The sequence below is a fragment of the Brienomyrus brachyistius genome, chromosome 17, assembly GCF_023856365.1.
Source record: "Brienomyrus brachyistius isolate T26 chromosome 17, BBRACH_0.4, whole genome shotgun sequence".
Taxonomy (NCBI): Eukaryota; Metazoa; Chordata; class Actinopteri; order Osteoglossiformes; family Mormyridae; genus Brienomyrus; species Brienomyrus brachyistius.
Genome location: NC_064549.1, coordinates 11,966,469 through 11,994,383, shown reverse-complemented (window position 1 = coordinate 11,994,383; position 27,915 = coordinate 11,966,469). Strand labels below are relative to the sequence as shown.

Below are 27,915 nucleotides of genomic sequence, written 5' to 3'. Positions count from 1 at the left end.
TCCGGTGCATGTTTCTGCATCACTGTTTACAGCTGTAACCCGATGCATGTTTCTGCATCACTGTTTACAGGTGTAACCTGATGCATGTTTCTGCATCACTGTTTACAACTGTAACCCGGTGCATGTTTCTGCATCACTGTTTACAGGTGTAACCTGGTGCATGGTTCTCCATCACTGTTTACAGATGTAATCCGGTGCATGTTTCTGCATCACTGTTTACAGCTGTAACCTGGTGCATGGTTCTGTATGACTGTTTGCAGTTGTAATCCAGTGCATGTTTTTGCATCACTGTTTACAGCTGTAATCTGGTGCATGGTTCTGCATGACTGTTTGCAGTTGTAATCCAGTGCATGTTTCTGCATCACTGTTTACAGCTGTAACCTGGTGCATGTTTCTGCATTGCTATGTACAGCCATCCAAACAGCAGGTTGCTGTGAGTCTGCTATAAAGTGTGCTACTCAGAGATGCCAAAAGCTGCTCCTTGACATAAAGCTATTCTGGACATATGAATCCATACAAAATCCCTTCACCTCTGTGAAAAATAAGGTGGTAAGGACGGCGGACTGTGTGGCAGAGAAGGCTATTTAATTTCAGTTACTGTATTGCTATGAGGATGAGGGGCTTGCGCGTCTCTTGTGCTCAAGGCCAATCAGATATAAGTACCAATGCCTCTCATGAAAAGCAATAAGGTTTCCAAATGGAACCGATTAGGAGTCTGTCACACGCGTCTTTTCATTTGTGCTTTTTCATTCAATTTGCTTGGGAAACAAACCAAAGAGTGCAGATGTGTTTCAGCCAGTGCCAGTTAAACTCTTCACCCCCTCCTGTCCCCCCCACCCTACCCGCCCATGCGCACAGCACTCCCACAGTCCTCTGGGGTTTTCTCCCAAGGTTCATGCTGCAGCTTTTCCACATGCTCCCTTCCTGGGGGAGGAGATTGGCTGATGATATGGCCACGCTGTTCTGCAGAGCCCCAGCACGTGGCCAGAGCTCGTGCTGATGGCTTTGCAAATTCCGCATTACTCACTGTTTGCCTTTCTAGACAGAATGTCTTGAAATGATCTAAACCAACCACAGGTTGCTATCGTGAAGAATTTGCACTGAACCAGAAATATTTGACTAAAATCTATGTGCTGACTATACTTAATTCACAGCAGATGGAAATATTTGCTCATGTCTCTTAATCTGAATGTAACATTAGAGGTTAAGTTGCTGTGAGATGCTGTAGCTCCTAGATTTTTTATGAACAGGAAGGTGCTGTATTTGCCAGCTCCTCACTGCTTTGTAGAACTGGGTCCCACAGAAAGACAAATAAGTGTCAGGGCTGTGCTTAGTGGCCAGAAGCCCCCCCCCCTCCCCCAGCCTCTCCAGCTCCCTCCTTTCCGCTCTTAATAAGCCAGAGAGCGTCTGGGCTGATTAGGTAACGGCTCTTGGCTCACGCCAAAAAACATGTGGCCGCCGAGCGAGAGGGTTTTGTTCATAGCCTCATGTGGCAGCGATGGAGGAGGAGAGCCCAGAGGAGCGCGCTCTCTGTGCTGGGGGGTGGGGAAAGCAGGCCCCACGTGACAGGATGCTGTCACGCATCGAGCTGTTTCCGATGCTTCGTGAACCTTGTCCTATTTACCAATGCCAGCCCAGATGGGCTTGTTAAGGGCCTTGAGAGCGGATCGCGATGCGGATCATTACTGCAGCCACTCTGCTAGTCCCACCCAGCATGGGCACCCAGTATAGTCAGAACAGTCTTTAATTCATGGGCTACCCCCACGGCTTAGCCAGTGTAAAGCAGACTTGGAAGGGGGCTGACGGCTGCTCATAGTCACAGCTGATGTGAGAGGGGCAGGGTGGGGGGGCTGGGGAGACGCAGCTATAGGCAGATGGTGGGAATGGAGGGGGGAGGGGCTGGGAAGAGCGGTCGAGGTGACACCCTGCATATTTCAGCAAGATGCTGCATCAGTGATATGTAGCATTTTAGAGTGAAGAGACTGGAAAGAATCCTCAGGAACCTGGGCTGATGTGGGGCTCCTGCCCTAACGCAGCTCACCACCCTCACTGGAGCTGGCACTGTAATCCACAGCTCATCATGCTTCAGGTCTCGCCCCCCACAACACACAGATCAGGCGAGGCTTTGAGCTTTCCTGGCACGTACAAAGAAGGTGCAGCAGATGTGGGATCGAGGTATAGGCAGGTTTAGATGTGTTCAAGGAGGAAGGAGATCTATCACCAAGTCACTAGGAATGCTTAGGACTGAGTGGCTGATGGAGAGAAGGCCTGTTTGCCAGTGCTCTGTGCAGCACTGACTGCAGATCACTGTGACCCTATTGGCAATGGTCATGACTGATAACAGGTGGAATTTGAACCAGGCCATGTATTCTCGAGCTTAATTCCCAGGACTCACTGACCATACTGATTTTATGACATTTAGCCAATTACTTAATTAGGTTAGATCAAGCAGTTACAGCAATCAACATAGCAGGTCTATTAAACATGGAGTCTGTTAAAGGATAGACTATTTTTAAACCTTCATATGAAAGTAACTTTGGCGTCCACCCAGCTCCATCAGCCGCCCGATATATACGACATGTACTTAAAGCCCCCTCCCCCCAAACAGGCAGGTCCACAGTGGACAGTAATTACAGGGAGCGGCTGGCTCTGTTATGACATGAGAAACGGGGCCTGCGCTTGTTAATTATTCATGCTGCAGGATGGGCTGGGGGTGACGGGGCAGCCCCGGGTAGCTGTGAGGATTTCCCTTCTCACATGAACGCCTGCCCCACAGGAATTAGCATTAGCTGTGGTGAGGACACATGCGGGTGGGCGGAGGAACACCACCAGTCCAGGAGGGCACTGACCTCCCCCCCAGCTCTGCATTATTAAAGGTGTAACTTTATACACTCCACTGTATCAGCTTCCCCCCCCCACCCATGACGCATGATATTTGCGAAGCCCCAGACTTTGCGTTGCCCGTCTTTGAGCAGTGCGCCCAGCAGGCAGCTCCGTGATGTGTTCCATCTGGGACTGCTCACTTTCTCCCCAGAGAGGGTTCACCTTTCACAGAGACAGGCACGATCTTTGTGCTGCTGCTGTTAGCCTGCCTGGAATTGCTTCAGAGTAACAAGGGTTAATGATACTACCAATGGCATCCTCTCATCCTGTGCACATGATCGCACCTCATTTGGGTCACACGGCCTCCTTTACCTGGTAACGGAGAGTGCGGAAAGCAGCAGCAAAGGGAATTGGCTTGGCACTAATACCCGGGTGGGCAGAGCAGCTAGTCTGGGGGGACAGAGAGGACCCCTGCAGTGACACTTGCTCAATTCCCAGCCCCCCCCATCAGTCATTCAGCTCATACCACTATTGACCACCTCATGCCCTTCGATATTACCGCCTGCCAACGATTCAAACACCCAAACAGAAACAGCGGTCCGGACCGCAACCTGACATGAAGGGTTTAATCTGCAGGATGACAGACACACAGAGATGTGTTTACATCACTCATCATTTATTGTATTTCAACAAAATACTGCATATCAAACAATGACATTTGTGTACGTATGATGACGACTTCAGAGCAGCCGCCACATGCTGAACAAACAGGACAGTCTCAGAGTGTCATCCTTCACACAATGAAATCAGGGGGTAACCAGGATTTCTCATCATCATTATTATGCAAAGCACATGCCTGAGCCAAAGCCCTTTGAGAAACACTGCAGGTATAAACTGAACCGGACTTGACACCTTGTGACTGCTCTGCCCCACCCACCAAACGCTGTGGGGTATTTATAGCGAAACCACAAATCCCTACGGACCCTGTTCACACAGCCAGCGTGTGAAAAGCTCCTCCCAGGCCAAGTCACTGCTCTGTGGTGTCCTGCATATCAGCATCCACTGGGGCAGCGCCGGCGTCCTGTAGCGGGTCCCCGGGGAGGATCTCCATCACCGTTTGAAGCAGTTGCTCGATCTGCTCCTCCGTAAGCCGCTCCTCGCTCTCCTCCACCATCTGCACCAAGAAGGAGAGTGCAGGGAGAATCAACGGGCTGCAACCACACACACACACACACACACACACACACACACACACACACACACACACACCCAAGCTGCCCCAAAATCACCTCTAACCCCACCATCCAAGTGCTTCAAAACAACATCATAAACTGCCTCTCCTCCCATTTTAAAAACTTACTGCATCAGTACCAGAGAACCAGCCAGAAAAACAGGCCCAAAATAGCCACTCAGACTACAGCTGTGTAGCTAATAGCTGACCAGGTACAAAGGGTTTCATCCCAAAAGGGTCAGGCTCTTACAGCCCAGCCAGTTATTTTGGGCACTGTTAAGCAAGAAGATTCTCAGAGGTGAAGTCATTGACTAAAGTCAGATTCTCTGGTGGTTAAGGGCCAGCACCCCAGCAGTCCCCGCCCTGCCCGGCTTTACGCCACGGGAAACATGGGCAACGCTGCGACTCGGCAGGAAACAACACGATTCATGCTCGCCGCTTCCCAGGGCCCCAGCAATGAACCTTTACTTCTCAGCAGGATACAGCAACAGATTTACAGTCACATGCAAAGCACAGATCTGCAGGGAGCCCCATGGCCCAGCAAAGACGGCACTGTGCCGTTAGCGTTTCAGCGGGTCATGGGGTCGCAGACATGCATCTGCAGGTACAGGCAGACGGGCAAACATGCGCTCCACAGGAAGCAGCTCCGGGACGCCAGCCTGCGCACGGCAGGAAGCTTGTCACCACATGCAGCACCTCCAGTCAGACCACCTTACACTCCACCTTTACCACTCTGGTTCCGCCCACTCCATTGACATGTGGCTTTCCATTGGCTTAAATCGGCGACTGACGCCACAGAGAACCTATGAGCCCACAGAACTCTGGATGATTCATGGGGATGGGAAGAAAGTATACAGCAAAAGGCTGCCATGAACGCATTGACCCTGTTGGGTAAGGAGAACTTGCAGCCCCCACCCGCACCCACTGTCATGCTGATGAATGCTTCTGTAAGGGGTGGGGCCGCTCTCAACCCTGTTGGGTGTTAAGATCGCGGTTAATTTCTGCGCTGACCCCAATGGGAGTTATGACAGATACCTAGGATCAGGTGGTGTTAAATAACAGCGGGGCAATAAAGCACCTCAGACTAAAACCCTTTCACACAGACAAGCAGGCAGACAGACGCAGACGTGACAGATCTGTATGCCGTCCAGGCCCAATGTTACTTATTTTTAAAACAGACTCATGTAAAATATGTGGTTAGAAAGCTGCGAGTTTACATACATGCATTTTATTGAATTGGATTTGGAACAGCGCTACAGCGAGCAACACCAACACCAGCACAATCCCCGAAGCCAGCAGCCACTAAGAGAGACAAGCAAGGGGACCCAGCACACGGGAGAAACTGACAGACAGCCAAACAGCGGCGAGGCTCGTGGATGAGCGGACCCACAGGCTGGGGCTTCGCATCACAGCCCCCCGCCGGCAGAGGGGCAGTCGGACCAGAGAGCACGATCGATTGCCTGCAGATACCAGCCGCACAGTTTCCCTAACGCTAATCCCCGGCCAGCAAACAGCTGTACCACCTTCCTAAAATAAACAAATATGGAGACGGCATGTATGACATAAGCAAATACAGAGACGCCTGAATATAAAATAAGCAAATAGAGAGACGATGGTGCATGTGACGTATGCAAATAAAGAAATGATGGTGTATAGGACATTAACAAATACGGAGATATAAGCCAATATTGACTGCAGGGGGAAAAGTGTGAAGGGTGCCTGTGTTTCACCACACGTCACGAAAACCAAACCGGCACTGTCCATCGACTTGCTTTAATGTACATTAACATATTGACGCGGCGGTCCGGCGAACGTTCCAGCAAGTACCAGAAAGCAGGGGAGGGATGATGGGGAAGGGAGAATGTGTCCCAGTATGATGGGGTGGGAGAAAAATATATATATATTTTTTAGAATCTGGCAGCTTGAAAGTGAATCCAAAGGGAAGCTGCCCGGCCTGCCACACGGCTGGCCAGCGAGGAGGAAAGTGCATGTCGTTCAGGGGAGGATCAGGGAGTAAACTTGACAGCCAGTTTACGGCCATAAATTAATGAATTTAAATCCCTATTCTTCAAAGGGTCTGCACTATATCCATGATTTAAAAAGAAGCATATCCTCAGCACCACTTTCCACTCTGTGAAGTCTCCATGGAGGATGGGAACTGGATCCTGGTTGCAGCGAGGCTCTCCAGTGCTTCCTACAGCCGCTGACTGGGGGCCACTGCCCCCCTCCCCCTGCCCCTCGGGACCAACGGGCCCCACACTCTTGGCACGCTGATCTCCCCCCCCTCCCCCGTGTACTGAGGAATCCCATCCCTCGTGTTTAGCCTGGACAGAGCTCCGCCAGAGACTCCTCCGGATAAAAACTGGACTGCACTCCAAAAATAATAATAAAAAAAAAAAACCACAAGCTAAATGGAAAATCTGCCGAACGTGGGTGCTGACTGTCAGACAAACACTGCAGGCTGGACCCAATCGGGAAACCTTAGCCAATCAGCGCTCGGGGGGCATGGGCTAAGGGTCTTGGGGAAAAGTTAGGCGGTGCCTCGTTTTAAAAAGTTCAACTGGCCATGAACACAGGACACCCCTGCGGAAAGAAGCACAGAGTCCACAGCACAGGGAGGCAGATAGAGGCAATGAGACAGGGAGGTAGAAGTGGGGGAGACTGAGGTGGGAGTGGGAGTTGGGGAGGCAGAAGCGGGGGCTCGTTCAGGGACACTCAAGAGAAAACAGAGTAAATGATAAGAGGTGCAGAAAATGAAGGACCCATACAGGAGAACTTTTCCAATTTAAGCTGATTTCTGATTTAAACACAGGATGGGGCAGGGGGATGCTGGGACAGTAGGTAAGAAACAATTACTAGGAAACACCTAGATATATAGAGCAGATGGGAACGCGAGCTCCCCCCCCCAGACTGCACAAGGCCAGCCATTGTGTGTGTGTGTGTCACCCCCTGGGGTTTTCCACCAGAGGGAAATGCAGAAGCGAGCAGCTCACCAGCTGGATCTCGACGGCCGTCAGCGGCCGGTGGTTCAGGAGCTGCAGCTTCTCAGCCCTGGAAGAGAGACAGAGCACTCAGCATTACTGGGAAGCCAGAGAACCTTCCAGAAAAGGCACACAATCCGGTGGCACAGCAGCGTGCATCTGCTCCCCCACGCAAGCAGGCCAACAATCTGACTTTTGTCATTATAATGCTCGTGATGATTCTGATAAACAGCAAACCCAACTCAAGCTTAATGTCATAACATTACAAGCCCCCTCTAGTCAGGCACATTCTTTTATAATCACAGCCAATGTACACAGGCAGACATGAGCACAGTGCAACCCAGCATAGATAAGAAACCTAGGAGAAGCCTGAGCCACAGGCCCTTCCTGAGGACAAGGAGAGACACTTGTGGCGCCCCCTAGTGTCAGGGCACCCAGTACCACCCTAGGGCCTACACACAAACACCCATCTCAAATTGGAGGACATACAACTCAAAATAAACTCAATGTCATTACTCTTGGAGGCCCTCCAAAAAGAACGACGACACGTATTTTGCTAATAAAAAGTTGCTTGATAATCTTCCCAACTTTAAACAGAAGGTTTACATATTTTTTTTGCGGTTTAATCATTCTAGCATCTGTCAGTTTATCACTATAATTGCTTTGAAGACACAAATACGAGAATTGGAAACTGTTCTACAACTGTAATAAAAATAGTACAACAAATACACAACAACATTACACTTTTTCCTAACACCTATTGGGAAAACAAGGTCTTTAGCCAATATATGTGGTTTAACAAATGAAAAAAAAATAAAGCAATGCATTCAATCAGCAACTTACTGAAGATAAACTCTTGTTATTTCTACACCAAATTAAAAAATTAAATTAATATTTTGCTCTCGGATGCGACTGAGGAGAGTAACCCTAGCGAGACTAAGGCAGACGGGCAAACATGAAAGACTGTGGCAGTAATTCCACAGGCGGTTGTGCAAGGCGCTCAGAGCCCCTGTAAAATCCAAACATTGTTATAATTTTTTACGTATTTTTCAAATGGCTCCGGGCCTGAACCATGTGGCAGACCCCCCCCAAGAGAAACAGCAGGCGTATGCCCACCCCCAACAAGACTTACTTTGTGAGCTTGTGTGGTAGCATGGCACTGAGGAAATCCTTCACTACTTCAGGGCTTTGACGGCTGCAGGGGGTCTTGGCCAGGTACTTCATGGTCTGTTAAGGAAGTGGGACGCATAGGGGGGGTCTGAAGTGAAGGTTCAACAGTGCACATTACACAAACATGCTGCAGCAGGAAGCCTGGGGTTGGAGGACAAACAGCTACAACCCTCAGGGTTGATTATACTGGATGCCAGCAACGTTACGTCCACCAGGGACAGTGCGAGAAATTGCCTTGGTGAGCTCCTTCATTGCTGGTCTTGTTTTTATGAGGTTATGGTCTGAAATGTTTTACACTTGCTACTCCTAAGAGGTACCAAAGACAAACGTTAATGACGTGTGTGTGAATATGTAAATTATATACATTTTATTGTTAATTTTGTAATTCTGCTGCAGCATTCTCTGTATTCTACCCACTGCACCACTTCATACTGCTACTGTGGACATATCTCTTTGCTACATCATGCTGAATTTTCCATTATATGTTGTTAGATATTTTGTACTTAGTATTACGGCTGCATGATACTGGAAAAATGTCAAATATCATGATGTGATTTTTAAATATTGCAATATATATAAAAAACAGGTGAACACAGCAAAGATGAAAATGATTGCAGAGCGTATGCAGAAGTAGTGACGGCAAGCTTTAAACAGATTTAACATATACTAGATAATACTGAAAAGGAACAATCATTATAATTGAAGTTTTGTTTCCTATGACATAAGTATAAATGTTTTAGCAAAACACCAGCAAGACTATATTTAAAAATTACGCTGCTTATGAATACCATGGTGTGCAGAATGAATGTATACGACATTGCAGACCAGCTGACTATTGCAGTCCTTACGATGTAAGAATTGCATGTGCATAACATGCGATGCCGCCCAGGATACACGTGGCGGCTATGATGCATAAGCAAACACTTTGCAATCAAGAATAAACACACAGAGACTGGTCTGCTTCCAGCCCGAGTAGTGAGCTGGCTGTTGTATCCTTAAGCAAAACCTGTTTCCATCACGCGTGTTGACTACCAGCAGCTGTGTGGGTGTGGAGGATGAAGCCATCGTCCTGAGCATCACCTCCCTACCATGAAGCCGCTGTGCCGGGCTCACCTTCTACAATAAGGATGCTGAGGGTTAGGCTTACCCCTCCACCACCAGGGCCCCGCTCACCTCATACATGATGGTGTTGAGGTTCTGCTGTCCGCTGCTATGCTTGCTCTTGCCGGTCTCTTTCCGCTGCTCCTTCAGGTCGGCCAGGAGCTGGTACACCTGTGAGCAGGAGAACATTAGTGTGCAAAGCAAGTAATATCATCATTTGGGTTTCTGAAGAACTTGCTGGGCACATACCTCATAATTGCTGAGCAGAGCAGCATTGGCATCCTTCCTGAAAGACAATCAGGGTGGCATCAGGACAGGCGGGCACTGTGCTGTTCAAGCAGGCATAGCTCACGAGATGCAGCCTACGATCAAACTGCACTTCCCTGGACAGGACCATTGAGCAACACAGATGTGTCGCCCTTACAGAAATGCTGCAACGTTCCTGTCCCTTTATCCACACGTGTTTGGACTCTGCATTGGTTTCACTCATAGGCTGCATAATTCTGAGGGAGTTGCAGTATGAAACTGCGCTGCAATGGAGCATCAGGGCCCAGAGGGAACTTTCTGCTGGCTCCCGGAACAAACTTCGAATCCAGAAAAAGCCTGAGCAGCCGTATCCTCAGCTCAGTGCCAAAAGATGCTAAGGAAGCACCTCCCATGACAATTACCCGCCAGCTGAATTCTATGCAAATGAGATACCTTGCAAATGCCTACACAATTTTCCCAATTCATGCTTCAGAGAAAATTCTACTGGGGTCTCATCATCAAACCCAACTGAACCAATACTGTTTTATGGGCAACTTGAGCCATACAGAGAACCAAATCCTGGGAGCCAGGGACAAATCACTCTGGTCTCATTTGCACTGAGATTATTTTGGGCTGCATTTTAAACACCACAGACCCTGCTGCCTAAAGACAAACATTTATAGAAAACGTGACCCATTTAACAGTTTATACATAGTTTGGCCTGTCATCAATGTACTAAATGACCCGTTATTGTTATAAAATAATCATTGCGTCATCGAGGAAAGGTTGCCACCAAAGTTGCGACGCCGCCTAGCGGTCAATGTCCCTCATCTCATTTTAGTAGCGTCGGAAATAAATGAGAGAAAACAAAGCAAACAAAAGCACGTACTGCGTGTTATATTAAACTAACAACGACTAAAATAAAACTAGTTAATTTAACATCCCAGACTAAAAACTGTTACTATCTCAACGCATCTAATTAAAATATTGAATACACGCACATCTCTAGTACGTGCTAAATATTGGTGAGATTAACGATTCCCATTCTTTAACTGAATGATTCATTTAGCAAAAAATGTTTCACAACTAACTGCATAAAAGAATTAAAATGATTTTGTTCTGCGCTAAGTACCAAATAAAGTATAAATAAAACGGTACCAGCTACAGTACAACGAGGGGAGCTGCGGCTACCGAATAATGCAACGTCAACCGCTAATAAAACTCACACATCACACTTAAATGTCGTACTTAATCCTGAATAACTAAATGATATATGTTTAAAACTAAATAATTTTCAGAATACAACAGAGTAGCTAATCTGGCTATACTCTTAATGCTGGTCAGCGATGAAGTTGGGCACTACTCCCAAACAGCGGCTGCTCGGCAGAGAAAGGCCAGCGCACAGGTACCCTGGGGCGGCCTTCAGCGCGCAGCAGAGCCGCTGGCGGGGAGCTCGAACTTACACCTCCATCCGGAAGCCGCTCCACTCCACTCGGTCCGTCACTCTTTAACTTCCGGAGGCGTGTAAGCGCTTCTCAGGAGTTTATAGTTCCTACGGTATTCCATACGTCACTGTGCCGTTTTATTCAACACGCTTATTCTTTAATAAGTTTAATGAACTATAGTAACATACTTCAGCTTTTATGAGCCACGATACGTATGCTAGCCAGGTGAAAAAAAATGTCTGCTTCGTGGGACAGAAAACTATAAAAGCTTTTCCAAAGTTATTGTAATTTCTGTAAACCTATCACGACTGTCTCTTTAACACAGTAGTCACATGGAAATCTGGCTCGAGCATTTCGTTTATTTTTAATGAAGGCTGTGGCGCTGAATACTGAATTATGATTCATTGCGGAAATAAACAGGTACTCGCAGAGAGACTGCGGTCCTCTTCCTTTGATACATCGACGTGCAGAAAGTACAAATAATTCTACCGAGCCTCTGATGTTCTCTAGTCGTGTCTTTATTATAAACACCTTAAACAATGTTTTTACTGCCCACCAATGAGACACAAAATTGACTGTGTTGTCTAATGCCATGAATTTTCCTGAAGTTCCATTACCTTTGATTTGGCTTTGAGACGTAAGGGGAGACGGTTACAGTACACACTTCCCTGTGCTCTTTGAGGCTGTGGTTGATGTATCCTCTCTGTATGCATTTACCCTGGGCGAACACCATGGAGCTGGCAGCAGCTAGGGCTCCAAGGATGCTCCCTCACCTCCCCCCCCCCCTTGTCTGTTGCCAGGAGATATTCTGTATTTCTCGTTTTTTGACTTGGGAAACAGTGAGCAGAGAGGAATCGTGATGTGGGGTGAGCACCTCTAATAGTACGTTCATTTTGGAATGTGATACAGACCAATTCGATGATTTGTATGCCGAAAGTCTCTAACTTGGGACTGTATAAATACTGTAGAGGAACCGAGGTGTCCTCACACGCAGTCCCTGCCGGGGGTGTGTTCCACATCATTGGCCGTTGCTGAGAGAAACCCCACCTTCCCACGGCTACACCACAAACAAATAGGTAATGAAAATGGACGAGTGGATCTATACAAATCAATTTTCCAGCATGTAAGCGTATGTGTCTGTATATGGACGTGCGCTTTAGTGATGCAGACAGCTATCTTTACAAATGCATTTATACCACAGCATCCATCTATGGATTGATTTTCTCACTTAGCTGGATACAATAACTACGCGGGATGTGATCCCAGCCTTTCCGCTAATACACAGATGCTGTTTGTCTTACTCGAGTTGGAACAGTTATGAATTTGTATCTCTATGATACCACTTTTAGCTTCTTGTAAGCTTTGTAAATAAGCTACATCTACCGTCATGTTACTGGTATCAATAAAAATCACGAATTGCTGCCATTCTTTTAGAGTTACCCGTTTTCCCCTTTGATTTTCACTGCTGTCAGTTTGAGTGTCGAAGCCCAGGGGCCGGCAACCTGCGGCTCGCGAGCCAAGTGCGGCTCAGGGCACGAGGCTTTACTCAGAACGATAGCCGAATTCACATTTTCATGTCTTAACAATGTTAAGATAACATATTATGATAATACTTTCGTAAATATAAATAATTTATTTATGGATTAATATTACTATTTTTTTGGGCATATTATTTCTTTATCTGTATGTGAATGAGGCGGTCAATCGCGCACTTGTCTGATGTCTTAACTGCATCATTTACATCTTCCTCCAAATCATTCTCCACGAGAGTACGTCACCGGTCAAATGGTATGTTTTCCTCAGTGTACGAGATTCGATGTAGACTTCTAAGTTTATTGGGATTCCTAATTCTTTCGTTATAGTTTTGTAGTAAATCGTCACCACGCCTTCCCAGGTCTTCGTAAAATTATTATATTGTCTCCGATTTACATATTATAGCCAGCTGAATTAGGAGTGGTGAGGTGAGGTGGATAGTGAAGGGCAGACGACTGCAGATCCAAACGAACTTTACTCAGAAAGGAGTGAGGGTGAAGACTATCACTACAGAACTGAACGATATTGTGATATCAGTCACCTTTGCACTGTTACGCGTCCGAGTGATTTAAAACTGAGAGCCCCCGCTCAAAATGGTTTTTCTTTATTTTTTGTACTTGATGTTTTGTTTTGCGTTGAATGCATATATATATATATATATATATATATATATATATATATATATATATATATATATACCAATATCGCATATAAAAAAAATCGGATCTCAAACCCTCTTCTCTATTCATTGCGGCTCTTCGTAAATCTTGTCAGACATTAAGGATAAAATGGCTTTTCGCTTTAAAAAGGTTGCCGACCTCTGCCCTTGCCCATTAGAGAGCGCAGTCTTCTGATTCACACACCCATTGATTTATTTGTCACATTGCATCGTAGTGCTGCCACCTGAAGGAAAGATTGGGAGTGAGCTTAGATTGGACACCACGCAGCCTTACAGTGAAAAGCAACTGTAACCAGGGGAGTTTATAGTTATTGATAAGATCAGGGGCTAAGTCAGGTTCACCTGGCGCTTGACTTATCTTGTTTTTGAAGGAAGATTGGCATCGGGGCTTAAATACTCGGGGATATAGCCCTACCCGTGGCTGTAACCAATAAGTTCGGCATGACAATGCTTACCTATGGTATTAGTAAGGCTGATAACTGTTAAGGAGAACCAAAGCCTTCCCGCTGTGTCCTCGGAGCACATTTTGATAGTGACATCAAGTAGAGTTATGTAGTATATTGCCCCCTGTTGGCATGGCTGGGAACAGCATCAAATTTAACATCTTAAAGGCTGATTTTTATTTCTGCGTAGCATCCATGCCCTCGGTGTGGCGTAGATTCTAAACCGAAGTACCAGCCCTAAGGCTTTAGATCTCTTGACAGCTGGAGAGTTGCCGTATGCCATTTAAGCTCAGCTCCACACCTGTTACTCCTGAATATAAACACAAACCACTATGCCGCCTTTTCTATCACTTGTTGTTCTGCCCCCCCCTGATGCCAAAAGACGTTCTTCTGCTGAAGTTTTCCTTCTCAATAATAAATTAATTTATTTTATGTTTCTAACCCCTCAGGGTGGACATTCAACAGACAGTCATCTGTCACAGACTCTCTCTCTCTGTTTGAGAGGGAAATCCCTTCCAGTAAGACAGGTCCCCAGCCAGACAGTTGGGGGGGGGGGGGGGGCTTTGGAGCCCATACTGAGGAGACTACAGTGACCGACTGGTTTAACTGCCTTTTGCTGGTCACTTCCCTACCGATTCTCATTGGGGGAGCATGCAGTCATCCTGTCTAGCTTCCTCCCTCCCTGTGTACATGCTACAGTGCCCCCTGTATACGGAAAAACACTGGACAGACAGTGGTTTGCATCTTAGAGTACCATCCATACTATTTATTGGATTGCAAAACAACACTCATGGTGGATTTTTTCTAAACAAATTCGATGACTGGGTTCAGCAGCTGTTCTTCATTTATATGTGTCCTGGGTGGGGAGGGGGGGGGGGAGAAACATTCCAAAGTGAGAAAGAACCCTGTGTTCTCATGGGCTTTTTCAGCTCAACATGAACACGGAAAAATGATACCAAACCACGCTTGGCATTGAACACTTGGAGAAGGTCAGCTCAGTATCTCTCAGCCTGGGGCTTGTAGTTTGACCCCTAAATGTATGACTATGTTGAATTATTAACTGAAATGGTTTGATTTTTTTTTTCATCTACAAGAGCCATAGTTCACAAGTTAAGCAGCACATAGTGGAGGTCATTGCACATAAATAACATGTGATGTAATGGCTGGCATATGACCGCTGCCCCCTGCTGTCTGTGTTCTGCATAACACAGTCAACTTGCTCTGAGGTCATTATCAGACAGGATGGCAGCAGCACAGCTTCATGATACCACCTTCTCACCTTAAACAGGATGACCAGCAAGGCGACTAATAGCCCCAGAGCCAGAATGGAAGATAGCACCCCCCACAGAATGGAGGCCCTGGCACAGCTGCACAGCCATGACTGTAAGCAGCACCTGGCCAAGCGCAAACGGCTGTGGGACAGTGGTGGGTATCGGGCCTTGTTGAAGCTCTCCAGTGCGGGTGACGTTACAAAGCAGGCACGTGGGTTACTCAGCTGGTCGAAAGTGTGCTTGCCGTGGTACCGGCCCATGCCGCTCTGGCCTGCAGGAGACAGGGACTCCAGTCAGCTCGGCCTGGTTAGCCTGGTTCTGTTAGCTTAGCTTGGTCCGTTCGGCCTGCCTGCCCTGCAGCTGCATTAATTGCACACTCAGAGCAACATGACCCCAGTCTTACCGACACCCCCAAAAGGCAGGGAGCTCAAAGTGTAGTGCATCATGACATCATTCACAGTAACCCCTCCGCTAGATGTCTCAGCCAGCATCTTCTTTATCACCTGGTGGGGGGTGGGGGGGTGACAAAGAGAACATTGGGGAGTAAATCTGGCCCTTCATCTGCCAGGTGCCATTTCAATTTTTTTCTGGAATCTCACCTTCTTGCTGGAGGAGAAGATATAGATGGCCAGAGGCTTCTCCTGGTTGTTCATGAAGCGGATGGCGTCGTCCACCCCGTTGACGATGACGAGGGCCAGCAGAGGCCCAAACACTTCCTCCTGCATCAGCCGGCAGCTGGGGTCCACGTCCCTCAGGATTGTGGGAGCTGGACAGCACACAGATTGTAAGCGCTGTGATTCCAAAGCAGCGGATGCCGAGCAGGATAACGCCATCACTGCAAATATTACCACCTGCAAGGCTGCTGCAGGTCAGGAAAATTCAGCACATATAGAGGAATGTTGCAAGGACTTGATTTTATGGTTGCCAAGGATTTAGCCTACATAGCTAACAGCACACCACATGCAAAAGAAGTCTGCTTCATGTCCTTGATGGACAAAAAGAGCTTTGAAATTGAAAATGTAACATAATAATGTTGATGGCGATGGCAACCATACCAATATAGCGCTCCGATCTGTCACTTTGTCCCCCCAGTGCGATACTGCAGTCGTCCATCAAAGATATTAGGCGATCAAAGTGGCGCTCACTGACAATGCGACCGTAATCCGGGGAAGTCCGAGGATCATCACCATAGAATTCCTGCATGACCGTGTATGACAGTGAGTGACACATGAAGCAGTTCTCCGTGCAACGTAAAATCGAGCTTGTTTGCCAAATCATGCCACGCTGCTCACACGCAAACGCACAGAGATAACATCATTGTGATTATTACTGGCTCATGGCTGATTTGCTGCCATGTGACTTTGTAATCGAGGCGATTAGTGTGGTACGGCACCTGCAGAGTGCGTTGAATCCCCTGCAGCAGTCGGTCCTGGATGGCAGGCTCACACAACACATAGTCAGGCGCTATGCACGTCTGGCCACAGTTGGCAAACTTGCCCCAGGTGATGCGGCTGTGGGTGCGAGCACACATACCCAGAAAGGGCGTGAAGTCGGACTTGGGACATCCTGGTGTGCCCCCCCGACCCTGTCAGTGAGTGACTCACCGGCAGGCCACAGCCAGGTCACAGTCCTTGTCCACGTAACAGGGGCTCTTCCCCCCCAGTTCCAGTGTGATGGGGCTCAGATACCGGGCGGCTGCCTCCATCACCAACTTTCCCACCGCGCTGCTGCCCGTGTAGAAGATGTGGTCAAATCGCTGTTGCAGCAGCTTCTGGGTCTCCGGGACCCCGCCCGTCACCACAGGGTACAGCTCCTGAGAGATAGATAAAGATTCAGTATTGATTTTACCACGATTATTAGTATTACAAGGATTAAGATGGGAGATAAAAAAATGACCTTGTCTAGATATTGAGGCAGGAGCTCCTTCAATAGGTTGGCAGAGTGTTCGCTGATCTCTGATGGCTTCACCACAGCTGCATTACCTGTTGAACAGAGACCACCAGGACAGTGAGTATGAAAACTGTTGATTTAAAAAACAGCCAAGATGGAGAAGGAGGTGTACCTGCCGCAATGGCACCCACAAGGGGCTTCAGGATGAGGGCCCAGGGGTAGTTCCAGGCCCCAATGATGAGCACCACCCCTAGAGGCTCGGGTTGGATGTAAACATCTACCAACATACTCTGGAGGTTCTTCTGAACAGGCCTGGGGGCAGCCCACTCTGACAGCTTGTCCAAAGCCAAAGCGATCTCCGTCTCCACCCCAATCAGCTCAAAGAGCTGTGCATCAAAGTGGCTCTGTGACAAATAAAAATTGAACAAAGATACACATGCTCCGTAACTGGCTGTGCAGTAATGTCCATCCTTCCAGGCAGGAGAATTTGATTGGCTCATGAATCCTTCAGAAACCAGTAGCCCTCACCTTATTGAGGTCTTGTTTAAGTGCAGCAGAAATGGTTGCCTCCTGTTCTGAGATCAGTCTACGCAGAGCCTGCAGCTGCTGGAGTCGGAACTGCAGGGGCCGTGACCTTCCAGTCTGGTATGCAGCCCTGGTGCGATCAACCACTTCTGTCTCCATGGATGACACTGAGAAACCTTACAAGCAAGGACAGGTCAGCTTGGAGAGCATGCAGTAGTACAGCATGTTGCTGCACCCACCACATGATGAAACCTCTCAGGATTACTGGTTGGTGACCTCACAGGCCAACATGCGCTCCAGTCCCACCCTCCCGAAAGGTCATCTGTCAAACAAGCAGTACCCAAGGATTCTTTAAAGATACATGGTACCAAAGGAGTCCATATCTTACAGCCATGCAGCAAAACAGGGAGAACCAGAACTCTAAAGACATGGACCATCCTCCTCTTGCAAAGATATCAGGAGTGCCACACACCCCTTTCCAGCGACCTCATGACCCCCCATGATCTCCCAATCTGTCTGCTGTCTTAATAGGAATAGTCACTGTTAGTGCTGTTCTAATATTCCGTGAACATCTTTCTGAGAGAATAAAGTAATTGACGCGAGACTTCGTTTAACTTCTGAACTCTTTAGTATATAAACGTAACAGTACAACTTAAAAGTTCTTCCAATATTAACACAATATCCTTTAGCCACGGTCAAAGACTGTTGCGCCCTCAGTCCCATACAGCACTACTGAGCTTTACGACACTTAACTCGTGACGTCAGACAGTTCTTCATATCCGGCAAACAATCTTAAAGTGAAATTCCACATTACAAATAAACAGTCACTATATTCTGTTACCTATACTATGGCTCTAACAGTCACCATAGACATGAATCTTGCTGCCAAGATAAATGAATTTCTCCATTCTGTTGACGTTCTCTCTGCAGACAGACACACTGCTGATAGCTGTGCCCAATAGGTCATTAAAGGCCTGGATCGTGCTTTTTATTCAGGACACTTGCAAGCCCAGACACTCAGACTTCTTGCTCAATCTCTTGAGATTCTTGAACAGAATCCCCCTTGACTCCGCTAAGATTACAGCAAGTCAAGATCAGTGAATCTTTTTTCACCAACAGATGCCCCACAGCCACTGGAACTTGCGACCCTGCACAACACCCAGGATTGAACAGAGTAAGAGCAAGAAGACACCCCTGATGAACCCCAGAGTCAACTGCGAAAAATGCAGAGGTTCTGCCTCAATTCTGAACAGCACTCACAGTACCAGTGAACAAGATGGCCATGACGTCCAGTCACCGAAAAATTGTATTGAATTTTCACAGGCAAATGGTCTTTAAAAGCAAGATAAAATGTTCCATAAACTCTATAACAAGAATAGTAATCTTTGTCCTGCCCCACCTCTAACTCTTAAGGGGAAAGAGGGTTTTCCTGAAACTATATTTTCTCTTTTGAGTAAATCTGAGCATGAAAAACCATTGAATAGTGATTAGAAGATTAAATTTTCATTTAATGTTTAAAGTTTGAATAAAAAATTAACTCTTGTTACAACGTTTTAGTTAATAAGTTGTCCTTGATGACAGCTTATTTCCGTCTTTTAAAAAGTTAATCAAAAACATGTATAACTTTTTTCCAGGTTAAAGAAACCAAAATTATTCTAACGTGAAATCATGATGCGATTTCATTATCTGAGCAAGCACGTAAATATCTGTGATGGTGTAACAAACAAGTAAAAATAAAAAGAAGACCATTTGGACAGACACATCTAACCGCGGAAGGGTATGCAAATGTTACAGGAGTCCCAAGCAGCGTAACAAAGCTTGTGTAGTAATATCAGAATCGATCAAAATTTATTTACATGGAATGCACACACAAAAGTATGTAGACACCATAAAAAATTAAACATAGCAGAGCATGCGTTGGTTAAATTTGCAACGTTTCCCTCCTAAAGACACAAGGGAATTGGACTTGCAGGCAAAATCGTAAAAACAGAAATGCCTGGGGGAAATGACCATATGAAACTCAATATATATTTTAATTAATTTCCGATTCATTTCCTAATACCCCAAGTTTAAAATATGCACCCATTGTACAGAATATTAAATACGACGTGCTTGCTTTCGGGAAAGTTTCCGTATTAAGTAGCAAAATGAAATTATTTGGAAGAAAGCGAATATATCTTGCCGTTTCCATCGCGCGCACTCAAACTCCTCCATAGCTATCAGTTCATAGAGACTCACCGTCCAGCAGCACGCAGCCTCTCTGGTACCTGATAACTAAGAGGGAGGTTAAAATCGCGATGGGAGGCGACAAGATACGACAACCTCCAATCAATGTTCTTAAATAAGGAGGCAATACCTTTAATTAGGAATATTTAACTCAAAAACAGTGCAGATCATTCTTTCCAAGAACGTACGCTAGTGTAAAAATATAGGGCAGATTCATAAAGCAGAGGCAGCATTTAGAGTCCAAATACATACGAAGCACAGGAAGAACAAACACAAAGTATCTTTTATAAGAATTTTATTTAGTTATTTTTCCACAAAGGACAGGTCATACCAAAAATATTCGTATTAAACAAAGCATTTTGCATTGAAGAATGTATTTGGATACAGATTATAACCATTACAACGATGACGATAGTTACAAAAAAACTGGCAAGTCTATCTCTGGAAAAGTACTGTCAAGTATTGCCCACCTCTATACCCCTGAAGTTATAACATAATCTACTCAACCATTAGTCTTATCTAACAGCAGAGTATAAAGGCCAGCCATTACTTTTCATTTTCATAATATATGTAATTATATTACAGAAACTTTAAAAGCATAGGCGTGAATTGAATTCTACTGTCCTGTTATTATAAGAATAAATGGGTTTAGTAACCTTGGCCGCAATTCCGACGCCTTTTTCAGCCTCTTTGTTTGACTTGCCGAGCCTATGTTTTGTTGCGGTATCATTTGCAGTAAAATCACATTCGTCGGACTGCAAATGTTTCTGGATGCGATGTAATTTGTTTCAACTGTTCTCTTTTACTCTTATTGTAACTTGCAACTTAATACTAAGTAAACATGAATTTAAAGTGTAACCCAATTCCAGTTAAGGACAGCGCATATCTCAAGCAGTTTTATTATTCGTTTTATTGGAGCTGACGGTCGCCCAGGGCCACTGAATTACCCAAACTGTGGTGGAAGTTAAATGACGACCCAGTTGGTGGTGGTGGTGGTGGGGGGGGGGGGTGGGGGCAAGAAGTTTTTCCTAAGAAGGCTGAAGAGCTTCTTTTCCTAAGAAGGCTGAAAAGCTACTGTTGGCCCCTAGGACAAGGTCCCCTACTTACTTAACTATATATAGCATGAGTTATTCTCACATTTTCAGCTCTTATGATTTGCTTAAAGGCAGTGCTGGGTCCATCTTCCACTGCGCCAAGCTCCTTCTAGACTCATAGGGTCCAGGTTCCGATCCAGATGTTAGATCCCCGTCCACTGCCTCTCACATAATGAACCTCTGAAAAACAGAAAAAGCCCAAATATCAGAATGTGAATCTGCACAGAAAAAAGAAAAATTATATATATATATATATATATATATATATATATATATATATATATATATATATATATATTATTTGCAGTAAAATCACATTCGTCGGACTGCAAATGTTTCTGGATGCGATGTAATTCTTTTCAACTATTCTCTCTTTTACTCTTATTGTAACTTGCAACTTAATACTAAGTAAACATGAATTTAAAGTGTAACCCAATTCCAGTTAAGGACAGCGCATATCTCAAGCAGTTTTATTATTTGTTTTATTGGAGCTGACGGTCGCTGATGGTCGACGATCTCTATCTGCTGGTGTCCCTGGCAATGCATGAGGTGGCTTTGGGCATGCAGGGAGCCCCCACCCCCAGGTAGGATGACACTCAACAAAGGCATTGATTGTGAGAGAGAAATTAATGTCCGTAATCGGTGGAGTTTAACTTCAAAGTCAGACCCCTCTGACAAGCTCGCATTGTCCTTTGGATGGGAAACACTCCTGATTTCCTCCAAGCTCAGGCAGGAACGGAAGTGAGATTCAGTGACAATTTATATTTCTAATAAAACAGAAGTGCTTCCTGGGGAAAAACAAGTATATTTGGCATTTCAATTAAGAACTTTTTCATTAGATTGCTAAAGGTGGAAAGGGGTAGAGATCGACCATTTTAAGGGGCAAAACAAGAGTGATCCCTGGTTCTGACAGAGACATGTAATAATGCCCATCTGAGCACTCATGCAAACAACATTAGCCTTGTGCAGACAGCGAAGCAGACAGCGAAGCAGACAGCGAAGCACACCTGAGTACACTTCACTGAGCAACAGGCCAGCTACCTACTGATTTTGCATCCCTTCACCTGGAAGATGATACCTATGATTAAGGGCCCTTTTCCCGACCATGCGTCAGGTGACGACGGCAGCCTGATCACACTCATGGCTGGGTTTCTGTGGGAGAGGTGGCCACCCCCCAACCCCACCCCCTCACCTTATACATGAAGGCGGCCAGCATGCCGAGCAGAGCGACCAGCGCCAGCTGGCGGAGGCGGCCGAGCCGGAGGCGGGTCAGCAGCAGGATGCGGGCCCAGCGCAGCTTCTCGGCCGTGTGCGGCGGGTACCGCATCCTGTTGATCACCTCTATGCTCAGGGTCTTGATGAGGCAGCTGCGGAGGTTGCTCAGCTGGTCGAAGGTGCACTTGCCATGGTACCGGCCCATCCCACTGTGCCCTGGACACCGTGGGTTACATGTCACACGTCAGGACACGGTTCAGCCTCAAGCTGTACGCTATCGTTTACGATGCAATATAATAATTAACCTTCTGATTTTATGATAAAGGCTGGTGATGCTTTTCCAATGGAACCGTTAAATTGCCAACTACAATACAGATAATGGAATAAAAATACAAATTACTTGAAGGTCAACATTCTGTATTTGAGGGGGGCTTACAATATGTCATTTTATCCATTTATACGCATACTGACACTTGGGGTCTTTCACACGGAATGTGTATAAACATATAAAAATGGAGGAGGGACCTTCAGTCTTTGCTGGGCCTGAACACGACAGCCTTTATCTTAGTGCCCTGAAGGGCCATGTTGTGGCCAACAGGGAGGGTGACTCACCCACGCCTCCAAAGGGCAATGCGCTGACAGTGTAGTGCACCAGGCAGTCGTTCGCCAAGACTCCACCACTGGAGGTCTCTGCAATCATCTGCTTAATGACCTGGGGGGAAGCGGGGATGGAGCATGGTCTTCGGGCTCACCTCTGTATGTGTACATCTTATATGTAATGGAGAGCATGATGGGGGTATGTCAAAAGAAACACATTCCATTCTACTATACGAGTAGGAAGCTAGGCCTCATTTCTGAAGCTGAGGCTTCACGAAAAACTCATCTTTTCAATCCTCTCTTCCCTGTTACCTTTTTGCTGGAGGAGAAGATGTAGAGGACGAGGGGTTTCTCATGGCTGTTGATGAAGCGGATGGCCTCGTCTGGCCCACTGACCGGCAGTATCGGCAGAACCGGGCCAAATATTTCCTCCTGCATGACTTTGGCTTCTGGTTTCACATCCCTCAGAACCGTAGGTGCTGTGGGGGGGGGGGGGGCATCATGGAGATGGTTTGTATTCAGGTGCGAATAGAAGAAAGATGGAAAGATCGACATTAGAGATGGAAGAAAGAAAGACTTTTTTGCCTCTACGGTAAGAGTTTTTGTCCAGGATGAGTGTCTGACATGGTGGAAGCCAAGCAGAGTGACCAAGAGCAGGAAGCTGGGTGACGGTGAGTGGCGGCATCAAGGGGACGGGCCACGTACCGATGTAGCACTGCGATTCGTCACTGTCGCCACCGATGGCCACCATGCTGCCCTCCAGCAGTGCCTTCACCCTCTGAAAGTGGCGCCGATTAATGATGCGTCCGTAATCCGGGAACGACTTTGGATCATCCGTGTAGAATTCCTGTCAGCAGAACACGGAATTCCCATTGGCCCGTTCCTTGATAGCGAGCCCCAGCCCCCATGCCCCTGGTCATATATAAGCCCCCCAATCAGCAAGCACCTTGATGCATCTCCGCATTTCCTGCAGCAGCCGGTCCTGGATGGCAGGCTCGCAAAGCACATAATCAGGCGCAATGCATGTCTGGCCGCAGTTGACAAACTTGCCCCAGGTGATGCGGCTGTGAGCACACACACCCAGAAAGCGCATGAAGTCATGCTCAGGACATCCTGATGTGCCCCTCCCCACCCCCCACCGTGACGTACCGGCAGGCCACGGCCAGGTCGCAGTCCTTGTCCACATAACAGGGGCTCTTCCCCCCCAGCTCCAGTGTGACGGGGCTCAGATGCCGGGCGGCCGCCTCCATCACCAACTTTCCCACCGTGCTACTGCCCGTGTAGAAGATGTGGTCAAACCGCTGCCGCAACAGCTCCTGGGTCTCCAAGGCCCCTCCCGTCACCACAGGGTACAGCTCCTGGAAAAGAACACAAAAGGGATTAAAGTTTATAAACAGATACAGACACATTTACGGTAGCCAGCCTTACCAGCGGGGTGGGGGGGGGGGATGGAGTGCTCACCTTGTCCAGGTAGCGGGGGAGCAGGTCCTCCATGACCTTGGCCGTGTGAGTGCACACCTCTGAGGGCTTCACCACCACCGCGTTTCCTGGGTGACCAAATGGACCAGCCATTCACTCACAGCCCTAAATCCCTGGTTTGACACGTTATGGATCCTCTCATTAGGGTTCCTGCGGTGTCTCCCAACACTTAAATGAGGTGTTCTGATGCTATGCCATTCAGGCACCTGACTTGCATCACGTCTAGTGATGCATTATACCTCTGCTGTCCATAACTGGCCGGGGGGCAGCATCAGAATTACACCAGGAGCATTAAATGGTGAATAATATACCTGCATTATGATATTTATACGGTGTTCATTTCCTGCTCCTTCCTCTACTATTTACCACTGCTTCCCTCCCCTGTGGCCAATTTCATGCTGAGCACACCTGCAGCGATGGCCCCAATCAGCGGCTGCATGGTGAGGGCCCAGGGGTAGTTCCATGCCCCGATGATGAGCACCACGCCCAGGGGCTCGGGCTGGATATAGACCTCATCCATGGCGGTCAGCAGCGTCTTTCCGACGGGCCGTGGTGCCGCCCACTCAGCCAGGTGGTCCAGGGCTACCGTGATCTCATCCTCCAACCCAAGCATCTCGTAAAGCTGCGTTCCATATTCAGTCTGCGGGACACACGTGGCAGTATGAGGGGCCGTTAAGGACTTTACTCAGAATTACCATGCATATACATACGTGAAACCATGCATGAACATATGTGAAACCAAAGTCCTTCACATAGTACACTGAAAATCGCATACACAAGTGAAGGCATTCACATACACTACTGAAACACTCTCATGTAAACAACTGAGAATGTATTCTACACTAGTGTGTGTGAGAGCATTTCAGTTGTTTGTGTGAATGAATACATTTTCAGTTGTTTATATATTTTCAGTGAGAAGGACTTTCACATATGTATATGTATGGTAATTCTGAGTAAAGTCCCTAACGGCCCCTCAGATGGCAGGCCCTCTTATCAGCATCATCTTTATATGCCACTTTTATTGACAATTATTCAACTGTTTATCCTTGATCATGAGACATCTGGATCAGCAGTACAGACAGAGCATCACCTTGCCGAGGTCCTTCTGAAGGGCCTCAGCGATGTCCTTCTGCTGCTCGACGATGAAGCACCGCAGGGCTTTCAGCTGGCTCACTCTGTACTTGAGGGGCCTCGTCCGGCCCGTGAGGAAGGCCCGCCGCGTCCGCTCCGCCACCTGCTGCTCCCGGGACATTCTGTTGAACCATGGTACCAACGCTGATGGACATTCTGCAGAACCTTACTGCACTTACTTACACTGCCCTATTATTTGTAGAGCAGTGTGTTGCTTAAAGTTACACAAAGTTTAAATCAGAATCATGGAGAAGGGGAGCCCTGTGAGGTACAGAGCCGGGGGGGTGTGGGGGGTGTCCCTGAATATGGCGCTCTCTACATTAATTTAATCTGTTTTGAACACAGTCAAAGACTTAAAGATACAGTATGTTAGTTTGTCATTATGTGACCAAATATTTTTGATCCTCCAGCATGGGATCTTATATCTAGCAGAGTCTAGCTCGAAAATGATAGTGATGTGCGATGAATGAACAAATCAGTTCTTTTGTATTTGTCTTGGGTCCTGAATGAATGTATTGATACAATGCTGTTAAAGAACGAATCTCTCACAATGCAATGCGCTGTATGTGCTAGATTGCGTTCCGCGACAGTCAGGAACTATTTTCTTAATTTAACGTCAATGACTATCAGTAAATTGTATCAGCAAACCGGTCATGACAACATCTAGGAAATAACTAAATTGGTAGAAGCCACACCACCAAGCACCTTCTACTGATCAGTTCACTCTGACTGAGCGACTATGGGAGTCTCAGTACACTTACTGGCTTAACGAAGTAGTATGTCCCTACTGATCTGAAGTACCACTGCCAAGATCATTCACCAAATGAAGGAATGAACTACGCATAAGAGACTCGCGCAGGTATCAGTACAGTACAATCAACTTGTTCCCCTGAAAGAATCAACTTGTGCGCCAAACGAAGTAAACAAACTGCAGGCACATGTCCATTGAATGAATTCACTGACTTACTGGAGCACGGATTACAGCCCCATCTGCTGGAATTAGTTCATATTTTTACAAAACGACTTTTATAAACTTACAACTATAACATGAACTAAAGACCAATTTTGAGTGGATGCAATGATTATGTAACAGGAAGAAATACGGAGATTAAATGCTGTGTCGTGTTGCGCTGGTGGTTGCCAAAATAGAAATTCGAAAAGCAACGAGCCTCATTTTTATAGGATACCGTCATCAACGACAACATTTGAAATGGAATATATCCAGATAATATTCGCTAATATAATTTAGAAGGTTCACCGAATTAGCGCGAGAGCATAAAATAATATTTAACCTAACCAACAGGAGTGACATTTTACACAGAAGCTTTTATGTATCCTTATTATATAGCTTATTGCAATATTTATTCTATATTAATTGTCTGCTACTGCTCCTACTGTAAACCAAGAGTATTTCTTTTGGGATAAATAATATCTAGAAATTTCAGCAGCAGCAGTAGTTGTAGTAATAAATGGAAAAATGTATATATAAACGTATACTTACACAGCCACGCAACACAAGTCATCGGACAAACCTCTATTCAAGGTACTAGACCTGACCAGAGAGCACGAAATTATATGCTTCGTAGGATTTATATGTCTTCAGTTTCTTTTCTTTACATGCTTGGTTTTTCGAGAAGATAGATAAAAACGTCCAGCCACTGTAACTTGAGCCAATTAGTTGCGTCTTTGACCCACTGATCATTCAGCCAGTGTAGATCAGGAAACCTTTTGGAATTTGGTGATCAGTGGTCGGTCATTGTTGACACACCACAGCACACAACAATGAAATGTGTCCTCTGCAATTAATCCATATGTGACATAGCAAAGGCCAGCTAATTCAGTGACCGGGGAGAAGAGCTTGGGTCCGGTACTTTGCTCAGGGTCTAAATATCAATATCGCATAAATGTTGTAATAGAAAACATGCTGTAAATGTTAAACGTTGAAGAGAAACTGTAAACGACAGCAAGTGGGTAAAGGTGTCGGAGGGGCATAGATGCCCTGGCAGATTCAGTGGACCCAGCCCTTTACAGGAAGGCCAAAATATAAGCTAATAATATGTATGCCCAAACCATTATCACTGGAGAACAACAAATTACGCAGTATTTTGCGTAGCAACACGTCCACAGATAGCGGTTGGACAGTACTGTGTGTACAACCGATTTAATGAACCACAAATAAGACGTAAGTGCTAATAGACAGCATAAAACTACAGTTTAAACTTCTGTTGATAAAGGGCGCAGCCATCTTGAATTCTGAGTCGATTCCTTCGAGTTCAGGAATTTCTAGCTATGCCAACAGTAACTCCAACCTATCCACGTTCTGCTGCTGCTCTGCCTCTTACCTCTTACCTCTGACTTAAGGACGGTGGGCCACAAACTCCCTATTTCTGACGTTGTTCTACAGGGCCGCCGAAACGAACAGTACCGGAAAGAGCAGAACGTTCATATAAGCCTCCGGCGACGCGTTGCATGCTGGGAGTTGTAGTCCGCCGCGGTGACCAATGGTTGAAGTCACGTGTTGACAAGTTGACAATATGATATGTATTAAAAGATATGCACGGTCTAAATAACCAGGTGTCACATTAGGAGTACCATCGTGGAACAAATCGACAGCTGAAGGTTACTATTTGTGTATTTAGTGTTAAGGATTGCACGTATGCAAGCCGTGTGTAGGAAAATGTTTTTCAGCAGTTGTAAATGCAGCTATTTGTTACAGTACTATTTGAATTATTTTTGTTATAATTGCTTTTTATGTGTACGCGATGAACGTCCATACTTTTATGAACTCATTGTATACCCACCAAAAATGGTCAGAATGGCGTATGTCAGAAAAGT

At 46.4% G+C, this 27,915-nt stretch overlaps 3 protein-coding genes across 5 annotated transcripts; all 3 read right to left on the bottom strand.

Annotated features, from left to right (window-relative positions):
- Positions 1–3,478: 3,478 nt before the first annotated feature.
- On the bottom strand, positions 3,479–11,127 carry LOC125711676 (calcitonin gene-related peptide-receptor component protein). The gene is made up of 6 exons (XM_048980863.1): positions 11,016–11,127; positions 9,556–9,592; positions 9,379–9,477; positions 8,168–8,262; positions 7,048–7,105; positions 3,479–3,997 (listed from the first exon to the last, which is right to left on the bottom strand). The coding sequence occupies exons 1-6, from the start codon at positions 11,021–11,023 to the stop codon at positions 3,851–3,853; spliced, it is 444 nt and encodes a 147-aa protein (XP_048836820.1). The 5' UTR covers positions 11,024–11,127; the 3' UTR covers positions 3,479–3,850.
- Positions 11,128–14,087: 2,960 nt separating this feature from the next.
- On the bottom strand, positions 14,088–19,617 carry LOC125711670 (aldehyde dehydrogenase, dimeric NADP-preferring-like). 2 transcript variants are annotated; one of them, XM_048980854.1, is made up of 10 exons: positions 17,342–18,494; positions 16,986–17,217; positions 16,820–16,905; positions 16,528–16,736; positions 16,317–16,434; positions 15,979–16,120; positions 15,523–15,689; positions 15,327–15,426; positions 14,932–15,194; positions 14,088–14,508 (listed from the first exon to the last, which is right to left on the bottom strand). In XM_048980854.1, exons 1-10 carry the CDS (start codon positions 17,495–17,497, stop codon positions 14,494–14,496), a joined length of 1,488 nt encoding a protein of 495 aa, XP_048836811.1. In that variant the 5' UTR covers positions 17,498–18,494; the 3' UTR covers positions 14,088–14,493. The 2 variants fall into 2 exon arrangements, with proteins under 2 accessions (XP_048836811.1, XP_048836812.1); XM_048980855.1 differs by lacking the exon at positions 14,088–14,508 and adding an exon at positions 19,577–19,617 and having other exon boundaries at positions 14,517–15,194; positions 17,342–17,514.
- Positions 19,618–20,564: 947 nt separating this feature from the next.
- Positions 20,565–27,569, bottom strand: LOC125711671 (aldehyde dehydrogenase family 3 member A2-like). 2 transcript variants are annotated; one of them, XM_048980856.1, is made up of 11 exons: positions 27,430–27,569; positions 25,040–25,202; positions 24,358–24,589; positions 23,932–24,017; positions 23,620–23,828; positions 23,417–23,534; positions 23,176–23,317; positions 22,783–22,949; positions 22,486–22,585; positions 21,851–22,089; positions 20,565–20,838 (listed from the first exon to the last, which is right to left on the bottom strand). In XM_048980856.1, the coding sequence occupies exons 2-11, from the start codon at positions 25,199–25,201 to the stop codon at positions 20,824–20,826; spliced, it is 1,470 nt and encodes a 489-aa protein (XP_048836813.1). In that variant the 5' UTR covers position 25,202; positions 27,430–27,569; the 3' UTR covers positions 20,565–20,823. The 2 variants fall into 2 exon arrangements, with proteins under 2 accessions (XP_048836813.1, XP_048836814.1); XM_048980857.1 differs by having other exon boundaries at positions 27,423–27,558.
- Positions 27,570–27,915: the final 346 nt, after the last annotated feature.